The sequence below is a fragment of the Larus michahellis genome, chromosome 2, assembly GCF_964199755.1.
Source record: "Larus michahellis chromosome 2, bLarMic1.1, whole genome shotgun sequence".
Classification (NCBI taxonomy): Eukaryota; Metazoa; Chordata; class Aves; order Charadriiformes; family Laridae; genus Larus; species Larus michahellis.
Genome location: NC_133897.1, coordinates 80,095,277 through 80,122,064, shown reverse-complemented (window position 1 = coordinate 80,122,064; position 26,788 = coordinate 80,095,277). Strand labels below are relative to the sequence as shown.

The 26,788-nt window shown below is 44.0% G+C and overlaps 1 protein-coding gene across 7 annotated transcripts in view; it reads left to right on the top strand.

Moving 5' to 3' along the window:
• Positions 1 to 8,143: 8,143 nt before the first annotated feature.
• ZCCHC2 (zinc finger CCHC-type containing 2) overlaps positions 8,144 to 26,788 on the top strand; it is a 49,348-nt gene continuing 30,703 nt past the window's right edge. For all 7 annotated transcript variants that reach the window (XM_074576109.1, XM_074576114.1, XM_074576113.1 and 4 more), the window contains exons 1-3: positions 8,144 to 9,221; positions 22,457 to 22,568; positions 25,936 to 26,012. In XM_074576109.1, coding sequence (XP_074432210.1) covers positions 8,295 to 9,221; positions 22,457 to 22,568; positions 25,936 to 26,012 — 1,116 coding nt within the window. In that variant the 5' untranslated portion in view covers positions 8,144 to 8,294. The remainder of the gene's footprint in view (positions 9,222 to 22,456; positions 22,569 to 25,935; positions 26,013 to 26,788) is intronic.

Here is a 26,788-nt window from a genome sequence, read left to right as displayed (position 1 = left end):
ATGCATCATCACTTTTATGTGCAGGTTCAAGCTAAGCATATGCTGGAGTGCCCTTGCTGAACTGGAGTGGGAATGAGGTGAGTGCCCACTGACGCAGGGAAGATGCCCTGTATCCTCCGCATAGAAATGACTCTTCTTCCATCCAAAAAAGAAACACAGCTGCTCCTGAGACTGGGCACTACCACCAAAATAACCAAACCACCCAGCCAGAGGAGAGCCTTTCTGTGGGAGTTTGAGATTCCCCAGGGGTGAGGCTGGAGACTGGCTGAGCTGAGGGTGGTGCTGCCCTCCCATGGGCTGCTTTACTAGCTCCAAGGATCCATGCTGGTGTTCAGTGCTCAGACATGCTTTAGACATTTTCTGTAGAATGGTCCCCTACTTCAGGTTTGCTCGAGATTTTGACACTAAACACCAAATTTGATACCTTAGTCCTTTAAAAAAACACTGAAGTGGGACTATTAATTTCGCTAGGAACAAAAGCTTATGTAGGTTTCTTTTTTTGTGTGTAGGAGGTATCCACTCGACCAATTCATCGACTTACTTTTTTCCAGAATAAATTCTGTGATGCTTTTCCTCATATACCCCAGATTGTAAGCCGTCCCACTTATATGCCATAAAGTCTTAATAAATACACATCAGACTTAAAGAGCTTCCACAAATGTCATTATTTTAAGGCAACCTACTCATTCTTCAGAAGTGGAAAGCCAGAAACACCTCCAGTATGAAACACTTACCCATCAAGAGATTTCCAATTCCTTGTTTTATTCCCGAGAGGTTGCCAAGTGGAGAACTCCTGCTTTACAAGCAGGGATTCACACCTGAACTGAATAGCAGACATCCCTAAAGAGCAAAAAGTCAAACTTTCAAGGACGGATAATTTGAACATGGGCACCTCAATATAAACACATATATCATGGGAGAGAGCATGAGGAAAGTGAAGGTTGCTTCTTTGGATTTACATATTTTCACAACCTACTTTAAAATCACTGAATGGCAGCGTGTAACACCTGCATTATTTCAGGTTAATGCATGCAGCAGATTCGAAGAAACAGCAACAGTGTACCAAGGGGAGCTTCAGCTTTTTTTTGAACAGCAACCTTGTGTGCCCCGAGCCAAACAAAGTGTGTGGAGCTGAAGACAAATGAGCAGCCAAATGAGCAGTGGCCGCTCGCTGCCCGCCTTACACCTCCAGCAACACTGTGAGCTCTGCAGCGGAGGGGTTCAATTTTCCACCAGAACCACCACCCCCACCAACTCATCCATAGGCTCATGACAGCAACTCCCACCCGAGGAAGCTCTCTCATTTTGTCCTTCAGCTGGGCTCGCTGGCAAAGACCTGCAGGGTCACGCCATTGACAAATCGTCTCTGGCAGTCGCAACAACAATTCCTCTTTTGAGGGCTTCAGTGGGACATGAGCCATGCTTGGCATGAGGGGGTTTCCCTGGCGGTAGGTAAGATGCTAAGTGAGGCTCGAGCTACACAGAACGCCACGCTCTGAGCTCTGACAGCGACCGCTTTGCACAGTGACAGTGAGAGCTCTGTGTCTAATTTGGGCAGCAGCAGATGGATCATTTAAGACAGAAAGAGACTGGCACTACCAGCAGAGAGAAGGGATAACGTGTTCCTTCTGCAGCAGAAATCTCACAAGTGACTCATGACTCTCCTGCAGCTCACACTGGCATCCCTTGGTCTTTGTGACTGTGAATGCACATTTTAAAGGTCAGGATGTAGCGCTTCTTCCCCCAGAACCTTTGAGTCCATACTGGCAAGAGTTTTGCTCTGAAGAACATCCAGTGCACACGATGGTTCCTTATGGTTTGATTGGCAGGTTGCTCTTCTCCTTCTCCTGGCCCAAGTGTAGAGATTATGAAATAATCTAGCCAATAAATGTCTCAGGAGGGGTTTGATTCCTGGGTGCTCATTGCATACATAATTATCATGTACATGACTAATATCAGGCAGGCATGGTGCTTAGGGTTTTGCGTGCCTGAGACACACCCACATTCCTCCTGCGAGCCCTCATTTCAGAACAGATTTCAATTAACTTTCATCAGATGTTTAAGGTGGCCTAAGTCTTTGCTTCTTTGTGTAGGTGTTGAAATTTCACTGCCTTACACTTAAGGACGTTCTTCACTGCTAACTAGAACAGCGACTGGTTTGAGCATGTGCTTAAATGGTTTTCTCTCTAATGGTCTTCTGTCCAATGGTCTTATGTCAGTAGGACTTGCGGTGACAGCAGAGCCCTGGCGTTAGCCGAGCTGTGTGCGCAGATTGCCCACGTGCTACGAGTTCATGTGCTGCTTGTTGTGAAAGCACAGAGTGATTGTTCACCTCTAACTCCCGGGAGTCACGGGCATTTCAGCACTGTCCTCGCTGGAATGTTAGAAAGCCCAAAGCTGAATGGTGTTGGAAATCCCATTGCTTTCTTCCCTGACACTGAATTGTCGTCTAGATCAGGGGGCAGCTTTCTGTGCAAATCTCAGTTCTGGGTACAATGCATCCTGGCACCGCACAGTTTATACCAGTTGAACTTGGCGTGACCCAATCGATGCAGGCTCTGCCCTGTGACAGCAAAATCCCACTGAGAATTTCCATCAGCGTAAGGAAACTGCTGGCCAGAAGATCCCAAGGGTAAGAATATCCCAGTGTTACCATATCCTTAACTCTCCTAAATTCCCTCGATAACTTTTATTTATTATTTAGGCAACCAGGTCTAGCGGGAGGTGTCCCTGCCCATGGCAGGCGTTTGGAACTAGATGATCTTTAAGGTCCTTTACAACCTAAGCCATTCTATGATTCTGTGATTTTATTTTACATGGAAAAAGCAAATGGATACAGACTGCTCTGTGTACCACAGGCTGGAACACCGTGCAGGTAAGCAACCTGCTCCGTTTGCCCAGAAGTTGAAATAGGCCCCCCTGTCTTAGCAGCCTGGTAATGTTTCCATCTTTCATACGTTTCTGAGCTGCATCCAGCTGAAAATGGTAATACTTCACCTTTGACAGTTATGTAAAAGAAAGACTGCGGCCTCAGTTCAGCTTCCCTTGAACGGTGAACTGAAATTTGCAACCGTGTTTCGTAACAGCACCTTTATTGGCAAGCTTGCCAAGGAGGCCTGGGATAGATGACCTTTGCAAATTAATAACCAACGATTTTGGCTTTAGAAATAGTCTTTCATAATGAAGTTGATCCTGAGAACACACCCTCTGCTGACACTGAATTTAGTTTTCAGTAACTTTAAATCCAAAGCTATGTTTAAAGTATTTAAACTGTGCTTAAAATTGTATGTTTACTCCTGCACAGGATGTTAATATAATTAGGACTATGGGTCATCTTCTGCATTTTACTAAAGTCCTAAAATCGTCTGTTTTCATTCCACAAATGCATATTGAAAAAAATGTCATTTCTTAAGCATATCTTTAGTTTTCAAATATAAGCTTGTTCAACTCCTGATGGAAAAGAGGCCCAAAGAAAGAATAAACCAGCTCAAACACTCAAAACACATCAGAGAAATAAGAATAAAAAAATAAGCAACAACAACTTATTGATTTGTCAGGTTTTATTTTTAGCGAATTTCAAGTTGTCATGTTCTCAAGACTTTTTCTTCCAGGTTTCAGAGCTAAAAGGTAGCTACCTCCTGTTTCACAAAAAGTAAGATACTCAAAAATATGCCAACTATCATGAGGTAAATGACAAATCATGAGTCAGCAAAATTGCTCCAAAGATTTATCAGGGAACTTACATTTTCTTCCAGGTTGTTTTTTGTGTGACATTGCCTGAAACGATTCCCTTACACCTTGAAGTTTGGCTGAGAGACCTGACAACAGTCCATGTTACTGACAGTGAATGAAACACATTTGCAAACTTTGTATAAAGAGTTGATCTTCCTACAGTCTGGGATAGGGAGGAAAGGGAATAAAGAAAGGAGGAAAGGAAGCTTTTTGTTTCCCTATTTACATATCTTCTACTCTATAGTATGTCAGTCCATGCAAAGATCCTCACTGAGCATTTGTTACAGCTTCTCGTAAAAGTGAAGACACTAATAACAGAGACAGTAGCTGGGGAACAGTATCAACATGAAAAAAAATCCTGATATATATCAAATATATATATATACACTAGTCTAACTGAAAAAAATATATATCCTACAGACTCACTATCTGATTTTTAAATGGGACAGAGATTAACCTCATTCACATCCTTACAAACCAGTTCTAGCAGATCCTTATTAGTGGTTAAGGAACAAACTGAGGCTATCAAACTGGTTTTATATGTTTCTGAAATTAATGGAAAGTCTTTGGCTGCCTTGGTCAGAAGTCAATATTGAAAAAAAAAAGATAATTTGAAAAATAAATGTATGTGGATAGTGTTGAAGGTTACTTTATTAGTTCTTCCTTTAGCTTCAGCATTCAGTCCAGCGTCCCAGTGTTGTGCTTTTTACTCCTCTTAATGGCTTTCTCCCTTCTAAAAGCATTGCTGGAGAAGTTTTAGGCCTGCTGAACAAAAAAACCCCAAAATGCCAATGAAGTCTTTGTAAGACTTTGGTTGGGGGGGCCGTTACACTCAGAAGACACGTTGTGGCTGCCTGTACACAGTGCGCTGACACACCGAGTACAGGAAATGGGGGCTCCTGGGCTCCTCTGTTCTCCACAGCTCATTCACCCAAACTGTGATGGTCACAGCTGGGTGTAAAAGCTGAACCACCAGCCTGCAGCAACCAGGTTCACAGGAGGATCTAGCAATAAGGACAACATCTCTAGATTAGCGAGGGAGCCTCTGTGCACTCAGGAGGCTCCGAGGCTTTGACCATTTGACCAGGAGTTATGCTGGAGAGGTGGAAAGAGAGCAGGTGGAAGGAGACTCAGAAAAGTCACTAGTCCTATTACTGCAAACTCAGCTGTGGCATCTTGCTCTGCGTGGTGCATTTCTGGCCCTTGTCCTGGGGTGTGGGACCAGACCCCTCTGCCACTTCCCTCAGCAGGGGAGCCGGGCTCCTGAACCGGCAGCACCGTCCTGCCCGCTTCTCCACCAGCTCTGTCTTGCATCAGAGTTCATCTGACTTTCAACTTGGAGAGAGACTGGAGACGTATTTTCCCTCTAAGGCTCTGTACTGCGCTCACCCTAAGTCAGCACGGCTGTGGGCCTGACGGTCATTAAAGATGTATGCAAGCTATACTGTTTTTTTAAGAAAATCGGATTAAAAAACCTCAAGGCCAGCTGCCCTGGGTAAGTCAAATTTTATAGCAGCCTCTCCTGCTGTGCCGGCTTGTTCGTGTCCGTGCATTTCCCTGCTCTTTCCTTCTTCCATTCACAGCCCTGAGTTTCACTTTCGTTTCACTTGGGCACCTGAGTTTCAGTTCTCTTTCCACATTGTCCTCTTTCTTCTTGCTGCCCTCAGCTATGGAAATACTTGTAAATACACTTGGAATATCTTTGTCTTCTTTTTGCTTTCTCATGCTATTCCTTTTCCTTTTTTTTCCCCTCCTTGACTTCACATCTTTCAAATCTGTTTTTTCTCAAGTATCACAGTTTAAGCCGTTAAAAAAAGGGAAATTAAGAAGGGCTGAGTTAATCAGGTTCTTAAGCTTATTTGTGAAACTAAGTACCAGCTTGGGAACTGTCACAAATAGGGATGGGCTCAAGCACTGCCTGGACTCGGGGAGTGAACTTTCAACCATTACCCTCGTGCGTGTGCAATTTATCTTACCTTTGTGGATTTATGAATGGACCAGCAGATCTTCTCTTTCTGTTGTCCCCCTGCTCCCCTTCCCCCAAAATTAAATTCCTTTTTCACTCCCTGTGGTGTTACCTGTTTGGAACCATGTTGCGTTTCATTTGAATCACACATTATTAAAGTGTGAAATGTTATTTCTAACATTCATATCATTGTAATTCTGATCCTGCAAATTCTATTCAGACTAAATATCCATTCAAATTATTAAGCAGAAACCTCAAGCCTTGTTTCTGTGCTTCCACAATTCCAGCTTGGCACATCCCCTGAAACAGTCACAGTAATTTTTCTTTGAAAAAAAACCATCATGACAATATGACAAGAATTACTGTAATTCTAGAATTACTACTTTGTAATGACAATGTCAGAAAATATTATCCTGGGGTATTATGATAGCTGTTTTGACTGATAACTGTAGGGATCTGGAACAATTCACAGGTCCAGCCAGGCCCTAACCAGCAAACAACATAAAATAAAGGAGGATAAAATAGGTTTATAAGACTTCTTGTGCCTATTCTTTACCTTCCTGGTCCTGGGACCAGCAAAGAACTCCTGGTGGTCTGGGACGAAAGGGTAGGACTCGAGCCCTTCCCCATTCCCCACTGCACTCCCAAAGCCACACATCCTGGAAAAGGCCATGACGACGGTGACAACACTGGGGTGACGCTAATGAGCAAGGAGAGCTGCAGTGAGTTGGGTTCAAGGCCCTCTGTGTTACTAGAAGAGAATCAAGCAGCAACTAGGAACGTATAAACCTAACATATGGTACCTACTAGCTAGTCCTTTAATATTTTTTTTTAAATAAAATACATATACTTGCTGCATATATATAAAAATACAGGCTATGCTTTAGTCTAAAAGCACTACTCAAGACTGCTCCGTGGCAAACCTGCATGATGCGTACAAGATTATTATAATCTGTGTGACATTTACTTAGTTGTTTAATAAGCAGGCTCTTTCGTTGGAGCACAGTCGGCTTCTGGACAGACAGATAAGGGGGAGTTAGTGCTGGCTTTATACTTGGTGGCTGTAAGCAGTTCAGGGATGCTGCTTTGCATAATTGTAATTAAAACACATTTAATTTTTCACTGTGTTGTCTGCAAGCCACGGGCTTGATTCTGTTTTCAAATATACTGTCTTTATGTAAATGTGTGGGAACTGAAGCAAGGAGCATTGAAACTTTCTGATTACTCAGACTACTGCTTAATCTTGTAATTGTAGGCTCTTCGTCACCGTGGATCCCAACAGTTTGGAAGAGAACAGGGGAAATGAGAATGCAGCAAGCCTGCTGTTTCATGACAGACTATACCTAAGCCACGTCACTGTACTTTTCTTCTGTAATATTCCCTGTATTTCCCTACTATAAAACTGCCTGATAGGTAGCCACACGATACTGTAACAGCAGTAATTTAACAATAAGACATCTTACACTAATAATGGTTTCAGTTGCATCAGAAATGGAAAAGCCTGTAGCAGCCATGTTTCTGTAATGAGCATTGTTCCCCCGGCGGGGTGCAGCTTCGGGCCTGGGCCTGGGCCTAGCCCTGGCCCTGCCAACTATGGGCAAATCCACGCAGCCCTGCGCACCACAGCCTGCTCGTCATCCAACACACAGCCTTATCGCAGGAAAATCATTTATGGAGGAGACAGGGAGGTTCGTTCCTCCACCAGCCCCAGGTGAGCTGCTGAGCCGTTCCCAGTTGGGTTCATTAGGCCAGCGTGGGGCTGCACCGGCAGCCAGGCCCTGCTGACACTGACCCACCACCCCGCGCAGCCCGGGGTCAGGCTGCTACAGGCTTTTACGTTTCTAATGCAATTTTTCGCTCTTGGGAGATGAGAGACAGCCCCCGCCAGGCCTGCGAGCACTACCTCGCCTCCACAGGCCCGCCGCAGGGCACCTCCCCAGTAACAACGGCGGCGAGGCCTCGGCTCCGACAGGGAGCGAGGTCGGGTGGAGGCTCGGTGCCCGCCGTGCGCCCAGGCGATCCCTGTTCTATCCCCTGTTCGCCGGCGCGGGCCGAGGCCGGGCGGCCGCCTCAGGCCGGAGCCCACAGCTCGCAGCCCGGCCCCGCCCGGGCGCCTCGCACGCTCCGCCAGTGCGCTGACGTAGACGGCGCCGATAGGCGGAGAGGCGCGCTCCGCCCGCCCGCGTCATTTTCCCCTCCCCAACCCCCCGCGCACCCCCTACCGGGAGCTCGAGCTCAGTCCGCGCACGGCCGGGTCCGCGAGCGCCGACCGCTGTCTCCGGCTCTGCGCGCGCGCGCACGGGCGCCGGGGGAAGCGCGCGCGCGCGCGGTGAGGGAGGGGGAACCGCTGCGGGAGCCGCCGCCGCCAGCCAGGCCCGCCCTTCCCCCACCCGCCCGCCCACTCCCCACGCGCGCGGGCGCGCGCACGCCGGGACCGTTGCTCTCGCGCCGGCAGGGCCCGCGGCAGCATGAGCGGCTCCCCCTGACCGCCGCCCCCCGGCCGCGTCCCGCCGCACCTTCCCCCAGCCCCCGGCCGGGCCCCGTCCCGTCCCGGAGCCGGGCCCCGTCGGATGCCCGCGTCCCCCCCGCGCCGAGGATGCTGAAGATGAAGCTGCCCCTGAAGCAGACGAGCCACAAGGCGGCGGCGGAAGAGGCGGTGGCAGCCGCGGGGCTGGGGCTGAAGGAGCCCGGCGGTGCCCTGGACTGCCGCCTCCAGCTACAGCAGGTGCCCCGGGCGCCGGCCCGCGGGGGCGCCGCCGCGGGGAGGGGGTGCGGGCTGGAGAGGCCGAGCCAGCTGCACGGCTTGGGGCCGGGGCCAGGGCCGGGGCCTGGTCCGCCGGCCCCCCCCGCCGCGCTCACCGCTCCGGGTGGCGGCGGGCCCGGCTCGGCGGCGGCCCGCACCGACAAGGAGACGGTGTACGAGTGGTTTGGGCTGGTGCTGGGCTCGGCGCAGCGGCTGGAGTTCATGGTGGGGCTGCTGGACCTGTGCAACCCGCTGGAGCTGCGGTTCCTGGGCTCCTGCCTGGAAGACCTGGCCCGCAAGGACTACCACTGCCTCCGCGACTCGGAGGCGAAGGCCAACGGGCTGAGCGACCCCGGGCAGCTCGGCGACTTCCGCGACCCGGCTGTGCGCTCCAAGCTCATCGTCTACCTGGCCCTGCTGGGCTCTGAGAACCGGGAGGCCGCCGGCCGCCTCCACCGCCTCCTGCCCCAGGTGGACTCCATCCTGCAGAGCTGCCCGGCGCGGCGGCCCCCGGCGGGCGCTGCCGAGGAGGAGGGGGCCGAGGAGGAGGTGGTGATGGTGATGGACGGAGCTGGAGAAAACGGTCAGGCCGGCCTCCCCCCCGCCCAGGGCCTGGGCTTCGGCGCGCAAGAGGAGCTGCTCCTGCTCTTCACCATGGCATCGCTACACCCGGCCTTCTCCTTCCACCAGCGGGTCACCCTGCGGGAGCACCTGGAGCGGCTGCGGAGGGCCTTGTGTGGGGACCAGGAAGAGGAGGGCTTCGGCCGCCACCAAGCCCAGGTAGCGCCGCGTCCCCGTCTCTTCCCGCCGCGCCATCTCACCAGGCGGTTCCCTCCTCCTTCCTTCACCCCCTCCCGATTTCCTGGGAGCTGGGGGCGGCCGCTCGCCTTTCCCCGACCCCCCCCACCCCCACGTTAGGACGTGGCCCATCCCGTCTTGCCTCATTGCTCGTTCTATTCCCACCCCCCCTCCACGGGTGGTGTAGGCCCCGGCCACCCCCACAAGCTGCTGTAGTGTCTAGTACAAATGTCTTGTTGTGACGTAACAGTGTCTGATTATTACGTAGTAGAGTTGGGGAGGGAGTACTTCTTTTCCTAGCCTGCCATGCTTTCTGGAGCACTGCTTTTTGAATCCTGCCTTGCTGGAGCGCAGGGTGCAGAGTATCGCTACAGCCTGACCGGCTGTCTTTGTACCCTGTGGGACACTGGAGAAGTTGTGCTATGCAGAACTACAAGCGACAGCTTGACTAAACTTGTAAAAAATAATAATAATGCTAGATAGAAACCATACAGTCTAAGAGAGCATTCTCTAGGGCCTTAAAACAATAGAATGCATTGAAATAATTTTTATATGGAACCTGCTACCCAACTCCCACACCCACCCCCACCCCCAAATGCAACTTAGGCTTGGACTTGGTAGGGATCAGGGCAGCAGTCAGGGATCGGTGGCTCTGTGGCTGGTTTTCTGAAAAGCCATGTTCAGTGAGGTGGCTGAAGGTGTTTGGGATCGGGTGGTAATCACTCTACTAAAGGAGCAAATCAAAATGTCACAACTAGGGCTTCTGTTCAGAGAAAAGCTGATTTTTATAGGTGGCTGTCGGGAAACAGCAAAGCACATCTTGAAGGCAGATGTGGCACTTGTTGCTAGAAGGTGGCTGTCACCGAGAATGAAGACTTTCAGTGAGTAGCACTGAAGCCTTCTGTGCAGCAGCTATGTTTGAACAAAGGTTGTCCCCCAGTGCTGTTCACTGCTGCCCTCTTGGCGAGCATTGGCTTTACAGTCTGCCCCATATATATGCAACCAAGCCATCATCTTGGAGCTCTGCGGTTTTTGGTCCATAGATGGCCTCTTGCGCAAAGGGGAAGAAAGGGCTGGAAGGTAGGTGTTTATGATGCCGTTCAACTGAACACATCAGGTTTTCATTGGGTACTTTATAGGAAAAGGTACAAAACAGTAAGGGTTGGGGAGTTTGGATTTTGTTTCTAAGTTTACTTGCAGCGCTATCCAATTCAGCCACTCCTAGAAAACTGTTTTACATTGCTTGCTATATGAAAGGAATGGTTCCTAAAAAGGAGGTAAAGATGGGCTATGCTCTTGAGGAGTACTCAGAGGAGATGGGAATGAATTTGTAAGCCTTCAAATACGTTGAACACATCCTTGTGTCATTTTAAGGCCAAAGCACGTTTGGCAGGTCATAAACTAGTGTGTAGATATTATGGTACTGAAATCATAATGAATTCATAGCGTAAGTCCAAAAAGTGTTTATTTTGGCTCATCAACCTGCATCAAGTCTAGCTCTATCCCAAAATGAATCCTGGAAGCCCAGCTTTAGGGGAGAAGATCAAGTTGCAGGAAGTGGTAAGACTGGACACTGTTCTCCCTGGGTTTAAAGTGCTTAATAACTGGAAACACACTTCCTGCCTGAAACTGGCACGTCGGTTGTAGCTGCTCAGTGTGTCCCACCAAATGCATTAGATCAGGCTCTCGTCAACAACTGGCATTGAAGTCTGGTTTGTGCAGCACTCTGGCTTTGGCATAAGAGCAGGCTTTCCAAGTTGTGGTGGTTTCGTTTACTCAGGGAGCACTGAGAGACCGGAGTGAGCTTGGCTGAACATGCACATCACATAGTCGCTAGTCTGCACAGGACTGAAACAGCATCCCTTCTGTAGGATTTTTTTCCCTTTCTTAATGGTTAAATTGTAAATACAGCAGAGCGTCGTCTGGGAAATAATGGCTGACAGGGAACAGAGGGATTGATGGGTTTCTGATGAGTATTTTCAGCACACGTTTACAGGGACAGTGGGACCCTCACAGATAAGACACTGATGGAAATGGAGTTAGTAGCACCGTTAAAGACTTCCCTGGCAAAATGCACCTGTACTGTTAAATTGGTCTTGATTTAAAATCACGTCAGGTGTCTGCAGGCTTTTTAGCCTCCTTTAATCTCTGAAATTTAAGTGCCCTCGGGGCTGTGCATTTATGAACTGAAACGGTTCATAAAGGCCTCTTTGAATCTTTCCTCGGCTGGCCCCGGGTCAGAAGGGCTGGGTTTCCTCTCTGGTTACAACCCTGGCCGTGCCGGCAGTAGCCGTACGGCACCGGCGGCTTCACCTCCCGCCCCGCTGATGGCGGCGGTGCCCCGCGCCCCTGCAGCCTGCCCGGCCCGTGTCCCCCCCGCCCCGGGGCCGCCCTGTTGCCGCGCCTCACGGCCGCACGGCAAGTACCCGCAGCGGGCAGTTCCTGTCACGTTTTGCAATGGCCACACCTGGCAGAAGGAGTTGAGCTTTCTCCTCCCCCGTGAAAGAGGGACAGGCCGGTTCCGCGGGGGCAGGAGAACCGGTGAGTGGCGGGGGGACGGATCCCGGTCCGCAGAACACCGTAAGGGCCTGTCGGTCTCTCCTGGCCTGAGTGGAGTGACCTCTCGCTTTGTTTGCGGGGACAAGGGGTCGATCATGGCGCCTCCCCGCCCGGTGAGGGCACAGCCCCCGTTCCCCTCCGCCCCATTGGGGCCGAGCGGGCCGGTCCGCGGCGAGCCGCTCGGCCAGAGCCCTCCCAGGGCCGGGATGCGGTGACGGATGGTCGCCGCCGCTTCCCGCCCCCATTCAAGATGGCGGCGGCGGAGCCTGCGCTCCTGGTCACGTGCCGGCAGGGCGGTTTCCTCTCCGTGCCGCCGGGGGAGGGGCGGCGCCAGCCGTTGCATAACGGGGAAGGGACGCGGCCGGTCCCTTCGGTTCCCGGGGCTCGGCCCGAGGGGCTGGCGCTGGGCAGCTCTTAGCCTTTCTCCCGAAGGGAGTGGCGGTATGGGGGGAGAGACCCTGGGATCTTTGCGGGAAGGCTTTGCCGCAAGCGCGGCCTGTGCCGGGAGGGGCTGCGGGGTGCCTGGTTTATCGAGCGGATAAACCACACGAGAAGTTTTGCGCTGAGAGGCTGCTAGCTCAGTGCCGGGCTTCCCTTCCTTCACACCCCCGGGCTTTCTCAGCTCATGTCTTCTGATGGTAGGAGAGCTGTTGTTCACATGGCCCGTGAAATAACACGTATCTGTGGCAAGCAGCGGTGACGTGAAGTCAACCTACAGAGGTGATGGAGTTCAGACCTGGAATTGAGCCAGGTAGTTTATTTGTCAAGTTTAGATTCTGAATTCCTTAGGGCAAGGACTATGTTACTGCATGTGCCGTATCTAACAAAATGGCTTGGTTTGCGGTTTCAAGGAGCTGCAACATTTATCTGTAAGGAGTAGCAAAACTTGAGAGGTTCACCTACAGAGAGTTTGTGGGCAATTTACTAGAACATAAAGCAGTTTTCTTTTTTCCCATGATTTGGATTATGTTTTCTGGATAGAATCTGTGCTGTCTGATAAGATGGAGCTCACTTTAAAGTTGCTTCTTGACAAAGGATTAATAGGATTGCTGCTGTTTTTGGTCTCTTATTTTAATGTTCCTTTAAGAACTTAACATTTCTTAGTGATACGTTTTAACAAATATAGCTGGAAATGGCTGATGAATTCAAAAGTTTGTAGGAGACTGTTGGAGTGGGATGGGCAGAGGAAGGATTGCTTTATAATTGCATAAACTTTGTTTCTTTAAGAAAGTATTCTGAAATCCTTTTTTTTTTTTTACTTAAGGTAGAAACATGATACTATTTGCAGATTTTAAAATGAAGGCATAATTTTTAATGAATCTTTTGGAAAAAAGTCATTGGTACATTAAGCTGTGCAGAATATGAACTTTGAATCTAAAGTTGAAATAAATCAGCAGCATTTGCATCTGTAGTCATAAAACAAGCATTAATGTGCAAAGAATCTGTCGATACCACTATATGTATTGATTTAAGTAACAGAACACATAGCTTAATTCTTCTGTTGATTATATTTGTTGAATAAGTTAATCAGTATCAAAGCTGTTAGAACACGATAAACAATAAAGTCAGTCCTATCCAAGATCTGAGATCAGAATGCTGAAACAGTGAAGGAGGTCTGAATATGTGCTAACATAATAAATGTGGCTTACGTTAGACACTGGAACATTTAATCAGGCATACTTGACAGTAATAGAACTAAGGTTCTGTTGAAATAAGCAATCTCCTGGAGGTAATGGTTTGCTGAATAGTATTATAATTGCTGGCTGGAGGATTCTTTACAGAAAAAAATCTCTACTTGCAAACAAAGGGAAAGTTTCTATTTACAGAGTATTTTTCTTAGTAGTCTTCTATTTATAGAATATTTTGTCTGCAAATTAGAATAGTGATTTTACAATTGATCTTCAGTGACTGGCAGCACAACAAGGTAGTAGAACTTAATTTTAGAATCTTAAGAGCTCTGTCTGTAGGAACAAAAATACAGGCAATCCCATTTTGAAGCTGCAGTGTATTCTTTTTAGTGTCATAGAGTTGAGTATAAGGAAAAGTGTGTTTTCAGAGTCTGATTTAAACAAGAGACAGAAAGATAAAAAATGTCATTTTACTCTTGCCTAAGATCTTTTAAATGGTGGTATGCTCCAGGAAAATACAAATGTTTTACGGGTTTTGCACACTGAGATAAAAAGTATTCCGGCTCCCTCAGTCAGCCTTGTCTCTGAGCAGGAATTTCTCTGACTCCAAACAGGAGTTAAGGATTTCCAGAAACATTACTGGAAGTCTTCTGGAAAGGAAGTCACAACTAGATAAAAGACAATGCCTAAAATGAAAGGCTTCTGTCTAAATGTGCATGCTAATGCTCTAGGAAATTGCTGAGTAAAAACTTTCACTGCTCTCAGTTGTTTTAGTCGTTTGTCTCTAAATATGAGGTGTTAGGACAAGAGAAGTTTGTAGCATCACCCAGTCCCTTTATACTGGGGTTAATCTGCCTCTTGCTGATTTTCATGCCAGTTTATTTTCCAACATATTAAATGAACACTGACAGCATTGAAAATATACCCATGACTTTGTAATGCTTGCACTTAGATTACGTTTGTTAAGCTGTAGGATCTCACTGGGCTTGGAGTACCAAGGACTCCCAGCTCTTTCTAAAGAGCTGCAGAAAAGCATGCAGACAGCAGCAGCAAGATGGCTGTATATATGAAACCACTGAAAATGTAGGATTCTGTCTACTTAAATCTCTGTCACTTCATTTATTTGCCAATATCAGTGTCTAGCCATAGCTACCCTAGAAAAGACTACAGTTGATTCTCAATTAACTCCGTTAATACTAAATGTCTGATTTTCCTTCAAGACTTGGTGAATTTCTGTAGTATACCCCAAGTCTAAGGGTTTATACTTCCAGAGACTGAACCTTGCAGCGGACAATCTCAGAGATCTGGCCGGAAACTGCATTCCTTCCTGAGCTTCTTGCGCTTCTTGCCTTTCCTCAACCTCTTAATCTTGTCCTTTTTGGGAGAAGAAAGTAAAAAATACTTTTAATAGTGAAAGGAGATTTAATGCCTTGGAAGAGTGAGATAAGAACATGACAGAGAGATTTTCTGTTATTCAGAACTTCCATACATGAAAGAAAACTTTTAACCAAACTGCTTAGACCTCTTGAGTTCAAGAATTGGAAAAAATGACATATTACCCTCTGCTGGTAGTTAAAAGTAGTAATGAAGGCATTATCTGTTCTCAGTACTAATTGTACTTCAGTGAACCATTCTTAAGGGTCGAATGTTTTTTAAATCTTCCCATTGCTCTAGGCTGTTGTAAGAATAATTTTAATACCAGTCTGAACTAATACATTCAAGTAATTTTCTTCTTATTCACTCAACAGACAATTGTAAAAGTACTGAAGTTACACAAAGGTGTTGGATGAGCAACTAACTGGCAATGCAGTCACAGCAGAACTGTTGCATTGTTGGCTTTAGCTTCAAGTTTTCTACTTTCTCACAGGCTAGCTAGGTTGGACTGAAACTGTGGTTTTAGTCCAGTTAAAAGCTCTGGTGCAGATGAGACTTAGAGAAAGAACGTGCTGTGTTCCTAGCAAACACAATGTGCGGTATTCCCCCAGCACTGTAAATCATTGCTGTAGTTGATACACCTAGTACTTCAAGTGTGATTGTCGCAGGCCTTGATAGCTGAAATTGGTAATGCTGCATAAAGGGTTGGTATGCCCTTTGTCTCAAAATTGTCATGATTTCACAGTGCTACAAGTCAGTCAGTAAGTGATTGCTGAAGGTGTTGTATGGTGTGCTTTTCCTCCCTGAATCAGCTGATGCTTTTTTCAAAAGGTTGCTGACTCCCTTATAGTGTTTTGTTGCTGCCACTTACAGGTGAACTCTTAAAATAGTTTCACTAAACAAATATGCCTTAAAGTACTCTTGGGCAACTGTACATACTCTGTGCAGTCCAGCTTACTAGATATGAGTTAATGGGGCAGTTGCGCATTATCCATTTGAACCATATGTTCAGCCAGTCAGGTTTTTATTTGGCATGTTATGGGATTTTATGTCTGGTCACAGAACCACAAAGTGACTGAGGTTGGCTGGGACTTCTGGAGGTCATCTTATCCACCACCTTTGCCCTTAAGTGGGACCACCTACAGCTGGTTACCCAGGACCATGTCCAGATGGCCTTTAACTGTCTCCAAGGATGTTGGAGGACTGAGAACTTCCACAGCCTCTCTGGGCAACCTGTGCCAGTGCTTGGTCACCCTCACAATGAAGAAGTGTTTCCTGATGTTCAGAGGGAATCTCCTGTGTTTCTGTTTGTGCCCACTGCCTCTGGTCCTGTCACTGGTCGTCACTGAAAAAAGTCTGGCTCCATCCGCTTTGCACCCTCTCTTCAGATGTATATATATACATTTTTATATGTATAGGTCCTTTGTGCAAAGTTGCATTCTAGCTGGTTAGACCCCAGCTTGTGTGGTACCTGTAGTTGTTCCTCCCCAGGTACAAGACTGTGCTTCTCCTTGTTGAAATTCATGAGGTTCCCGTCAGCCCATTTCTCCAGCCTGTGATTCTATGTGGAATAAGCATTACTGGGCCGGAGGTTGATTCTGCCTGTGAAAAGATAAGCTAACAGGGAAGCATTTAAGTTGTTTGGTGGCTGTGGCCAAAAGAAAGATCATTTGGTAGATCTTTGTGGTCTTAGATCTTGAGGCCAATTCTGTTCTTAGTCTTGTCAGCTGTCTGCATCTCAAATCAATCAGACAGTGCCATTGCATAGTCAAAAACTTGCAAACTGAAGCATAATTTAGCAGCAATGTCAGTTGGATAATTGTCTTCAGTCTTGATCTTGCATTTGGCTGGCAGCTTGTCCAAGACAGTAGTGGATTTTTTGCATAGAAGATCTGTTGCATCAACAGTTGTCAACATTAAACAGATTTTAAAGCATTGCAGCCCTGTATGTTTGCATTTGTGAATGTGGATTCTGAGAGTGATCCAGCATGTGCTGGATTTCCATTTAAGTATAAGATGGTGTGAATGTTCTATCCCTACATCCAACCAACAGTAAGAATTAGGTGATAGGGTGCAGATAGAACTGCACACAGTCTTGAGTACCAGGCTTCCTCTTTGCTGCTGTTGTCATCAAGAGAGGGTTCAGCAGCATGTAAGTACACGTGTGGTTTCTGCTGATTGTTGCTTCTTAAGAGGTGATGTTTAGCCTTTGTGCTAACCTAGCTACATAGCTATGTATCTGTGTATCACAGTTGTGAAACAGTAAGGGTCGTAGCTTGTAAGGATTGTTTTAAGCAAATTATGGCTTTGGTCTTGTTACTGGCACCACATCTATAAGTGATTATTCTGACATCACTCAGATTTCTCTAAGGTACAGATGCTGTAGTTGATAACTTGTGGTCATGAGTTAGACCTTGGTTCTTCCAAGATGCCTTCTTTCATCTGGTTTTGTTCGCCAGTTCCCACTTGTATGTGAATGAATGAGCTGTGCCAGTTTACATCTGCACAGCATGCAAGGCTAACTGTGCTGTCCCTAACAGCACATTTACTGAAGTCTTGCAGAAAAATAAGCTTTCATATTTGGGCATGTAGAACTAATCGAGCTGTCCAGCTGCTCTAAGCAGGTTTCCCTTGTTAGTGCTCATCAGAGCTGATGCGTGAATGCACTTTCTTTTATGAAAGTGCAATGCAAACATCGGAAGACTTATGTGCATCAGTCACTTGCTCATGATGATTAGTAGGCTATCCAATAACAGATTTCATTACATATTGCCAAACCAATACCAGCATGACATTTTTTGATCAGCCATCTACGTTAATAGAAGACAGAGTTTGGACATCTGTCATGTGTAGACTAGCTGAGATTTGCTCAGCTCACATACGCTAGTTATACAGAGCAACATCCTTCCAAGCAGGATGTCTCTCCACTTCAGGCATTTGGTGCTTGTCTTTGCAGTCCCAGGAAACATCTCAAGTGATAGGTGTTTTTTTTTAATATGGTACTTGCTCTCAACCATGTGAGGAAGGGTGTCTTGGATACAAAACTGTGGTCTAGATTGTGAGAGCAGACAATTTTTAGAGCGCTCTCTTAGCTCATTTCACTTTCAAGGAGAAATGTAGTTAATCCTCTAGCCCGTCACAAAGATCTGTGTGATTATCAAATTAATTATCTGGCAACTGGTTTGAGGCCGCCCACATTTCTTGCTTCACTGTATTTTAATCATTAGCAGCAGCACTATGAGCTGCAGTGAATCCTTGCATGTGAAAGCCTTACAGTGACAAAGGCTTATGCAAGAATTAACCTTACGCTTGGTGTGTGTTACGTGAATACATTTTATTCATTAACAGGAAATGACTAGCACAATTAGCACTACACCGTATGACCATTGACAGGAGCTCCTGTCACTTGTATGCTGGAGTTGTCCACTCTGACACTGCGACTTGTATTTTAGTTACTTGTGAGTGTTTGATGTAGGACTGTCAAAGCAGCTAACACCAAATGTGAAGAGTTGCAATGCAGCTTAAGATAGGATCTGGAGCTGGCACAGAAACAACCCTTGCAAGCAGTAAGGTAAAGCTTATGACTGCCCTGGATTACCCTACTGTCTACCTCCTGTGTTCCATTAGGTATTGTGAAAGCCATTATTCACAGAATACATGCAGTACATACTACCGGTTTAACTTTCTAGGTGAAGAATTTTTCAAGTGAATAACTTATGAACTTTTTTTACAATTATGATGATTTATAAAATCATCAGTATGAGGACTTACTTGTTTAAATACAGGTTTGAACCATGTAATATTTTGCAATTCAAATGTGGATGTAGTTCGCCTGGTATAGAACGCTGCCATGGATTGAAAAGTAACCATTGTAGAATAATTATCTGCAAAAATATTTGAACACTGTTACAAAGATGATGTATGTGCTAGGTGAGAAGCAGTTTTCTAGTACTAGGAGGTGTAGCAGCAATATTTAATGCTGCTTTGGCATGAGCTGAGCAGAATACATCTTTGAAGTAAATCTCATTTCCACACCTCTCTTCTAAAAACTGCTCACGATTTCTTTGACTTCTTAACTAGCAATTGTTTTTTAGAACAGACTGTAACTTATTTTTCCATTAATCAAAACAAAAAGCCTGACCTTGAATGCATTAGAAGGTCTGACTTTAAATTTGATTGGGTTTAGATCCGTTTTTGATTTTTAAAAAAAGGTAATCGATTAGGTGGAAGTCTCAGCTTGTTCCTTAAAATGAATGAAGCACTGCCTTCAGCTCTTACAGTCGTGTTTTCAGAGGTGGAAAAAGACATCTTAGAAAAGTAAAGCAAATTGAATAGTTTGAGAGCCCCTGTCAGAGTTAATCCAAATGTCTGTCATCTTCTTTATGTGGTGTGGAAGAAAGGTATCAAAGTTGCTTTTGGCAAAGCGTGTGGCCATAGTTTAAGGAAGACCTTACTTCTCCCAGAGAACTGACATTGATCACTAAAAATCTTGCTTCAGTTGTTTGATTTCATGTCAGGAAGACATTCACTCATACCAAAATATGTGCTAAACTTGCTAGCTTACATAGTTTGGATACAGCCAGTTAATCATAGTAGTAGTGCTTTTTATGGACAGTCTTAAATGAATCACAGTTCTAACCGAATAACTTTAATGCTCAAATGCCAGCAGTTTGGTGAATAATGCATGACCAGGACTTAACACTTAAAAAGTGAAGTACTTGGGTTTGGTTATGTCCACAGTTGTTATGAAATGTCTAACAAAACAGTATTAATGGGAGTCTTGAGGAGAATGCTTGTGATTTTTTTATTTTAATTAAACTAAACTTGCAAATTTGCTAAAGCTGTTAAAATGCAATCTCGTTGATACACAGCTATTTTCCTTTCTTATTCCAAGTCTGACATTGCGCTCATAATTTATTAGATGTTTGAAGCATAAAATACTGTTTTGATCAGTTACGTTTGCTGAGGTTGTTTACTGACTGACTAGGGGCTGGTATGGGTTTTATCCTGAGGAAACAAAGCATGCTCTATATTTTAAGTCTGATTGCTTTGAAACCTGAAATTACTGATGCTTAGTGTAGAATACAAACCGTACACTGACTTAGATGAAACAGCTGAAATGTCATTCAGCTCCTCAGACCATCTGTATTGCAGTCTAAAGGCACATAGATATTCACTTGCTAATTGTGTACTGCTGTCGATGTGACTGATGAAAGTTAGATAAACAGTATGCTTAGTGCCAGCTTGATGCCTGTATACTTACTTGGTCCTAAATGAGTTGAGTGTATGGTTTGGAATTGCCACAGTTTGTACCCACACTGTAGGTGATGTAAAGGTGGTTTAGTAAGATGAAGCAAGCTTTAGTTGGTACGTCTGTCAAATCTGAAGTTGTTCATTGAAGAAGTTACAAAGTGCAAGGGGATTCCAATGTCTTTTGACACCTCTGTGCTTCCTCATTCTGTTCTGCCTATCATGACAGTCTTGGGGTCCTCTGTACCAAACAAGGTAATTAGTCTTTGTCCCATTATGTTGCACAAGTCCTTCAGGGACAAAAATTCTCACGTATATTCTGTCACTTATTCCCAGAATCTTATGTGTCCCATATTTAAAAATAAGAAAACCGTCTGAAGATTTAAGTTTTTTCTTTATCCATCTTTTATGAAGGTATTTCGGTAGAGCAATGTTCTTCATCCTTAATGAGAGGAACAGGCTTTGAACTTTCAACATACATCTACTCTGGAAAGTATACATTTCTCCCAGGAATTCTATTTGTTTTATAGAGCTACTACTAAGATAGATACCTATTTACCTTGTAGTTTTCATGCAGACCATTTGCTAAATATCTGCATTGCATTGAATGTCCTCTATTTAACTTGCTTCTTTTGAAAGCTTTCCCAAGAAACCTACCCTCTGTTTTAGCTTCCAGTGCTAAATGAAAAACGGTATTTGGTTGATTTGTTCTGTCTAAACAGAGAGCTACCTTCTCTTTCCCTCTGAGCTCCTGCCACTACCATCAATGTGGTATTTGCATATTGGTGGCATATTGGTGGTACTTGCTAAGCTCATATGTTACACTACTAGTTACAGATAGAGGAGCCTCGCTTAAAATAGATTAATCCAGAAACTCGCTAGTAACTTCCAGTATTTCCTAGTTCTTTGTGGATGTATCTTTTTAAGGCAATGTGTCATTTCCTTGAAACATGGAATTAAACTGGTCAACTGACAAAACCAGTTGCATCTGAAGTAATTGGACATTTTAAAACATTTCTGAATTTTACCTTGGTTGGTCAGTTGGTTTTATTTAACAAGACCTGGTCATTGGATAACATGTAGGTTGATACATTAATGTATTATCTTAATTTGGGAAAAATTATGTAGGCTCATGATTCCCTAGAGAAGCCACTTGTAGTCCATGCTCATCTAATACTTTTCTGTAGTTCATCATTGTTAGCCTGGTTTGTTCTTTCTTCTCTTACTTATTTGTACGTCTTCTGTCTTGTATGATTTCATAGAATTGTTTAGATTGGAAAAGACCTTTTAGATCATTGAGTCCAACCATAAACCTAATGCTGCGAAGTCCACCACTAAACCATGTCCCTAAGCACCACATCTACAGGTCTTTTGAATACCTCCAGGGATGGGGACTCCACCAGTTCCCTGGGCAGCCTGTTCCAATGCTTGACAACCCTTTGGGTGAAGAAATTTGTCCTAATACCCATCCTAAAACTCCCCTGGTGCAACTTGAGGCCATTTCCTCGTGTCCTGTCGCTTGTTACTTGGGAGAAGTAACTGACACCCACCTCACTACAACCTCCTTTCAGGTGGTTGTAGAGAGCGACAAGGTCTCACCTCAGCCTCCTTTTTTCCAGACTAAATAACCCCAGTTCCCTCAACTGCTTTTCATGGGACTTGTTCTCGAGACCTTTAACCAGCTTCGTTGCTTTTCTTCTGGTACACTCAAGCACCTCAACTTCTTGTTCTGTCCCTCCTTATGTACTGTATTAAATGAGTAGTAATTCTTGCCATATAATCTTGAAGTCTGCAATTGTTGGGGGAGATGAGCTTTCAGTCTGTCCTGTTCTCTATGAGGAAGAGAGGGTGTTAGTTTGCATTCTGAATGTTTAGTTAATATTAGTAAGAGGTGCATGGGTTTAGCTGTTAGGACCATATGTCCTGATAGACTGTCCAAACAGTTGTTCATGATTTCCTGTATAGAAGAGGTGGCAGGCTGAAGATACAGGGCATGAATAATTGAGGGGAATATATGTAGAGCATAGTGAGTAGATGACTTTGCAGGTTAGTAATTAAAAGAGTTCATACTAACAGTAAGTTAGCACTGAAGTTCTGAGCTAATGATCTTGAATTGTCCAGCTTGAGATAGCCTAAAGGCACGTGGATCTGTCCCCCGCCCTGTTTTGTTTTTAAAATAAGGTCAGTGAAACATTACAGGTTATAGTTGACATTTAATAAATAAATAAAAAAGTAAGAACTGACTTGGCTAATGACCACCTTTTTGACACTGTAAGAGCTTCAGGTTTTTCTCCTGTAGGATGCCAAATAAGGAACTTTTTTTTTGGTAATTTTTGCTGCTTAGAACAAGCTTTGATAATAATACATTCTATTAAGACACTTCTGTTTTTTTCCTTCTCGTTTTAGAATGACTTTTCCCATAGTGACTGCATGTCAAGTAATGAGACCAGTTTGCTAGAACGAACCACAGCACCTCATGATGGACTACCAATGGCTTCCCATAGACCTCAGCGAGAAGGTATGTTGTCTGAGGTTTCTTTTGAGGAACGTTTTAAGGCTTTTTTGAATGCTAAACTCTGACTGGAATTGTAGAAATCTTGCATCTGTCTCGCTGTTCATCCGAATGAGCAACCGCATTGGTTGGTAAGTATAATAGCTTCTCTGCTGCCTACTTGGTCTTTTCTTTATTATAACAAGTTGCCCTTCTTGTTAGCTGCTAACTGCTAGTGACTGCATGCACCAAAATTGATTGCAAATGGGGTTCCTCTTGAAAAAGGAGGTGGGATTTAGGAGAAAACAAGAAAAATTAATGCAATTGTATTAATGGCATTCATATTTTTGAAGCAAAACTAAGCATGAAGATACTGTGAAACAGTGGATGGCTTTTGCTACTTGATTCAGTTGTATTTGATTAATCTTAAAAAACAAACAAAGAAAGAAAAAGCACATATTAGGAGGTTTTATAGAAGTGGTAGTTTGGAGAAGTGGAAGGCTTTCCCTAGAAGTAAGTATTCTTTTGGCTCTGTTGGGGAGAATGAGAACAAGGCTTCAGAGCGTAAACAGAATTCTTCTGAGCAATTGCCAGCACAGTTTCTTCTCTTTGAAGAAATGAGCATTATTGAACACAGATTTATTTTTACCCTTTATTCTCCAACAAGATTAGCGAATCTCTTGTCTACTCAAAATTAGTCTATGCTATCCTGCAGATAGTGAAGAGCTGGCAATCTGGGAAAACCATTGCTATTCCCTTTGTCCTCATAAATGTCCCTTTGTCTCTTCTGTGGAGATTTAATTACACTTTGAAGACAGGCAATTTGAGAGTTTTAATTCCTTGCAAAAAAACACAGAGAAAGATTATAGCAGATTACAGACAACAAACCTATTTCAAATCCTTTTACAGACTTCGAAGTGTTCATATTCACAAATTAGAAACACAAAAGGGAGACTTTCTTTAGCAACACTTGAATTAAGTAACAGAAGCACAGAAAAGTTGTACAATTGCATCTAGCGAAGAGCTTAAATACTTCGCAGCATTCTTTTATCATAGTTAGAGACTACAGTGAAGGATCAGAATCATTTTGTGATATTTGCTATATAGGTATGTGATAGAAAGGGGGTCCCCACTACAGAAATCTCCTTACTGGGTTAGAAATAGCACTGGTAATAAAACATGGGGGTTTTGTATTCTCAGCTGTGATGAATATGATTTTTAGAAATCTCTATTTATATTTACAATGTAAACAGTGGCATGTACGTATACATGCTTGACTGAATTGTCCTGAATGCATGTGTTGTGTCCACAATAATTGTGGAGATGTAATACACCTCATTGGCTTGTGTATTCAAACATTTCTTCTTTGTCTAGCAATTTAGAATATTTAAAACATGATTGTGGAAACAGAATTTTAAAGCAGTCTGTTGAAACTGTGGAACTAAACCTATGCAGCAATAACACTGTCATTACCTGACATATCACTTACTATGATGAAGCATGCAACAGCAGCAAAAAGAAGTTAAGGAAGCTGAAAGTGCTGCATTGTATAATAAAATTTCTTTATACTTGAGGACATATATATATTTATCACTGAGAACATTCCATAGATTAAAATAAACACAATGTTGTTAGAAAAGAAGCTTGTCTGTGAATGTTAATGGTGTTAGTTTCCAGAATCATGTACGCTAAATATATGCATATAGTGAAATGCAATTTAAACCACTATTCTCAGTTCCAGTCATGGGAATCAACTTTTTAATTAACTTATGAATATCAATTCAGCTGATGGTATCAATTTTAACATTGGCCATTAGGAAACTTTACTGCACCAAAACTCATGTTATGCCATAGGCCTTTTTCTATCAGTGCTTTTATCTATACCAGAATGGTAAAAATTAAGGTCACCAAACATTTGGCTTTTTGCAGGATATAGATGTATGTTATTGTCTGGCATCATTAGTGCATCTCAGATTTCTTTGCTTTGTAATAATTAATCTTCATTAACTGATAAAAATGAAGCCATCATCTAGTGCTCTAGCTCCCAGGTAGAGGGTTACAGCCAGCGTACACCAGCACACTCAGTATTTGTCAGTCTTTCTATTAAAAGATTTGGAAGCTTTAACACTATCGCTAGACTTATATGCAGGCTTATTATTCCTTTAAGGAAATTACTAATATTTAGTTCTCTTAGAACAGGCATGTTTGATCGGGCTGATACTTTAATTGTAACTTTAACAAAATTCATTAAAGATGCTAAGTTAGATGAAATGGCAATTACCTAATCTCCAAGAATAAGCTTTGTAGCATACACTTGTAGGAGGTTGATTTTTGAATTTTTTTGTTTGTTTTTATTTTTATGCCTAGTTCCCAGTATATCCCCTGTAAACATGCAGTTAAAAATTGAAAGGAAAATGTTACCTGGTAACATCACCCTCCTTTCACCTCCCCTCATAAAAGAAAAAGTTTTAAAAGCATTGAAAGGAAGCATTGATGGTGTAGGGCTGGTCAAACTCTTCTTCAAATACAATTTTTTACATGTAAAGATGTGCTCATGCTTGTAAAGGACTAAAATTCTGTTGAATTCTTTGGCCAGCGTAGCAGGAAAAGTGAAAAGCCCATCTCGGCTACATGAGGAATTTTTATATCAAGTATTACCTGAACAATGTTACATGTCCTCCAGAAAACTTCTGGACCCTGATAGCCATAGGGTGCTGCTTCTTACCAAGTCACAGCCAGAACTTGCCTATTCCTGAATACAGTAGACTATGGGGAAGGAATGTTAAAGTAGCAAGTACTTCAAAGTACCCCCCTTCCTTTTCAGTTCAATCTAATGATACAGTACAATTGTAATAGCTTTCTACCTCTCCTCTTCATTTTCTGTTTGCTAACACTAATTTCTGTCTCCTTCAGGCATTCCCCAAGTGTTTCCTTCCACCTAAGTGCCTTTCAGAAATGTGGTGGTTCTGCCTTAGTTTGCTCTCATTACTACTTGATGTTTCAGAAACGTGGATGTGGAAGGCACTTTCACTGGCTTTTATCAGCGCTTGTTACTTCTTGGAGTAAAGATGCAATTTGATTTCCTTTCATTGTCTTTTCACTTATAGCGGTTATATTGTGGTATTTATGTGACTTTCAGTCTAAATAAACTCTTGGGTAATGCACAGATTCCCATGATCTGCAATGAAGGGGCTGTGGTCAGGCCAGAGAAATACTTAGTAGAGAACAATGCTCCACCTGCCCCCTGCAGTTTGTTATAGTAAAATAGCATCTGAGAAAGAGTGGGGTTGTATGAGTCAGTAAATAGCATAAAGTGGTTCTCAGAGTGCCTAGGTAAGTAGACAGACTTTCAGACTGTAATTTTGGCATGTACAATAAGGTATTTTTCTTTCAGCTGTACACATTGAGAAGATAACCCTGAAAGGAGTACCAAGAAAAAGGGCTGATAAACATTTGGAGTACACGTTCAAAGTAAGTAAATAAACCTCCAGAATATTAAAGTAATTGTCTTCACCATATCTATGTATTGTAGATACAGCTTGTTTCAAATACCTGCTCGGAAGGCAGTTTTGAATTACATGGGGTCTTCAGAGATTCTTGGAATTATCCTGTAGTTACCTTGGATTCTGTGTGCAGATTAGGTGTTTTATGTAATTGTGGACATAAGGTGGGAAGGTGTAAAACACCAGCTGTAGCCAGGTGTGTGACATCACTTCAGGAAACTTGCCTTTTGCTAATTTGAGGTAAGCATTACAAAGAATTCTAAAACTAGTTGATTGTTGAAGTTGCATAGGAGTGCAGTTCTTGTCTCTGCAGCTTTGTATTGCTTCGAGTCATATGGTCATCTTAGGTCTCTTTCATGAATGTTTAGCATAACAGGATGGCTCCTGTGGTTTTTGACAAGACTGGGGGTTGGTTTGTTTGTTTGCTTTGGAGTTTATTTGTTAAGGTAAAAACAAACAAGCTAAAAAATGTCAACAAACTTGAAGGCCTAAGTAGTATAGTCTTCATGTATTGTAATAGCCAGAGGCAACATTTAGAACAATTATGTGAGTCAGTTTTAATCAAAACCTGAAACACTGCTTCTTACTACTTTGGAAGAGAAACTTTTGGTATTGAGGTCTGGTATTAAAGGCTGTAGGTGTTAAATAATAGCTGCTAAGGCCATTGGTGGTGATGTTCTACTTGAGTCAAAGTAGTAATTTTCTTAGCAGGGACTGACTAACATTGAGTCGTTTGGCCAGTAG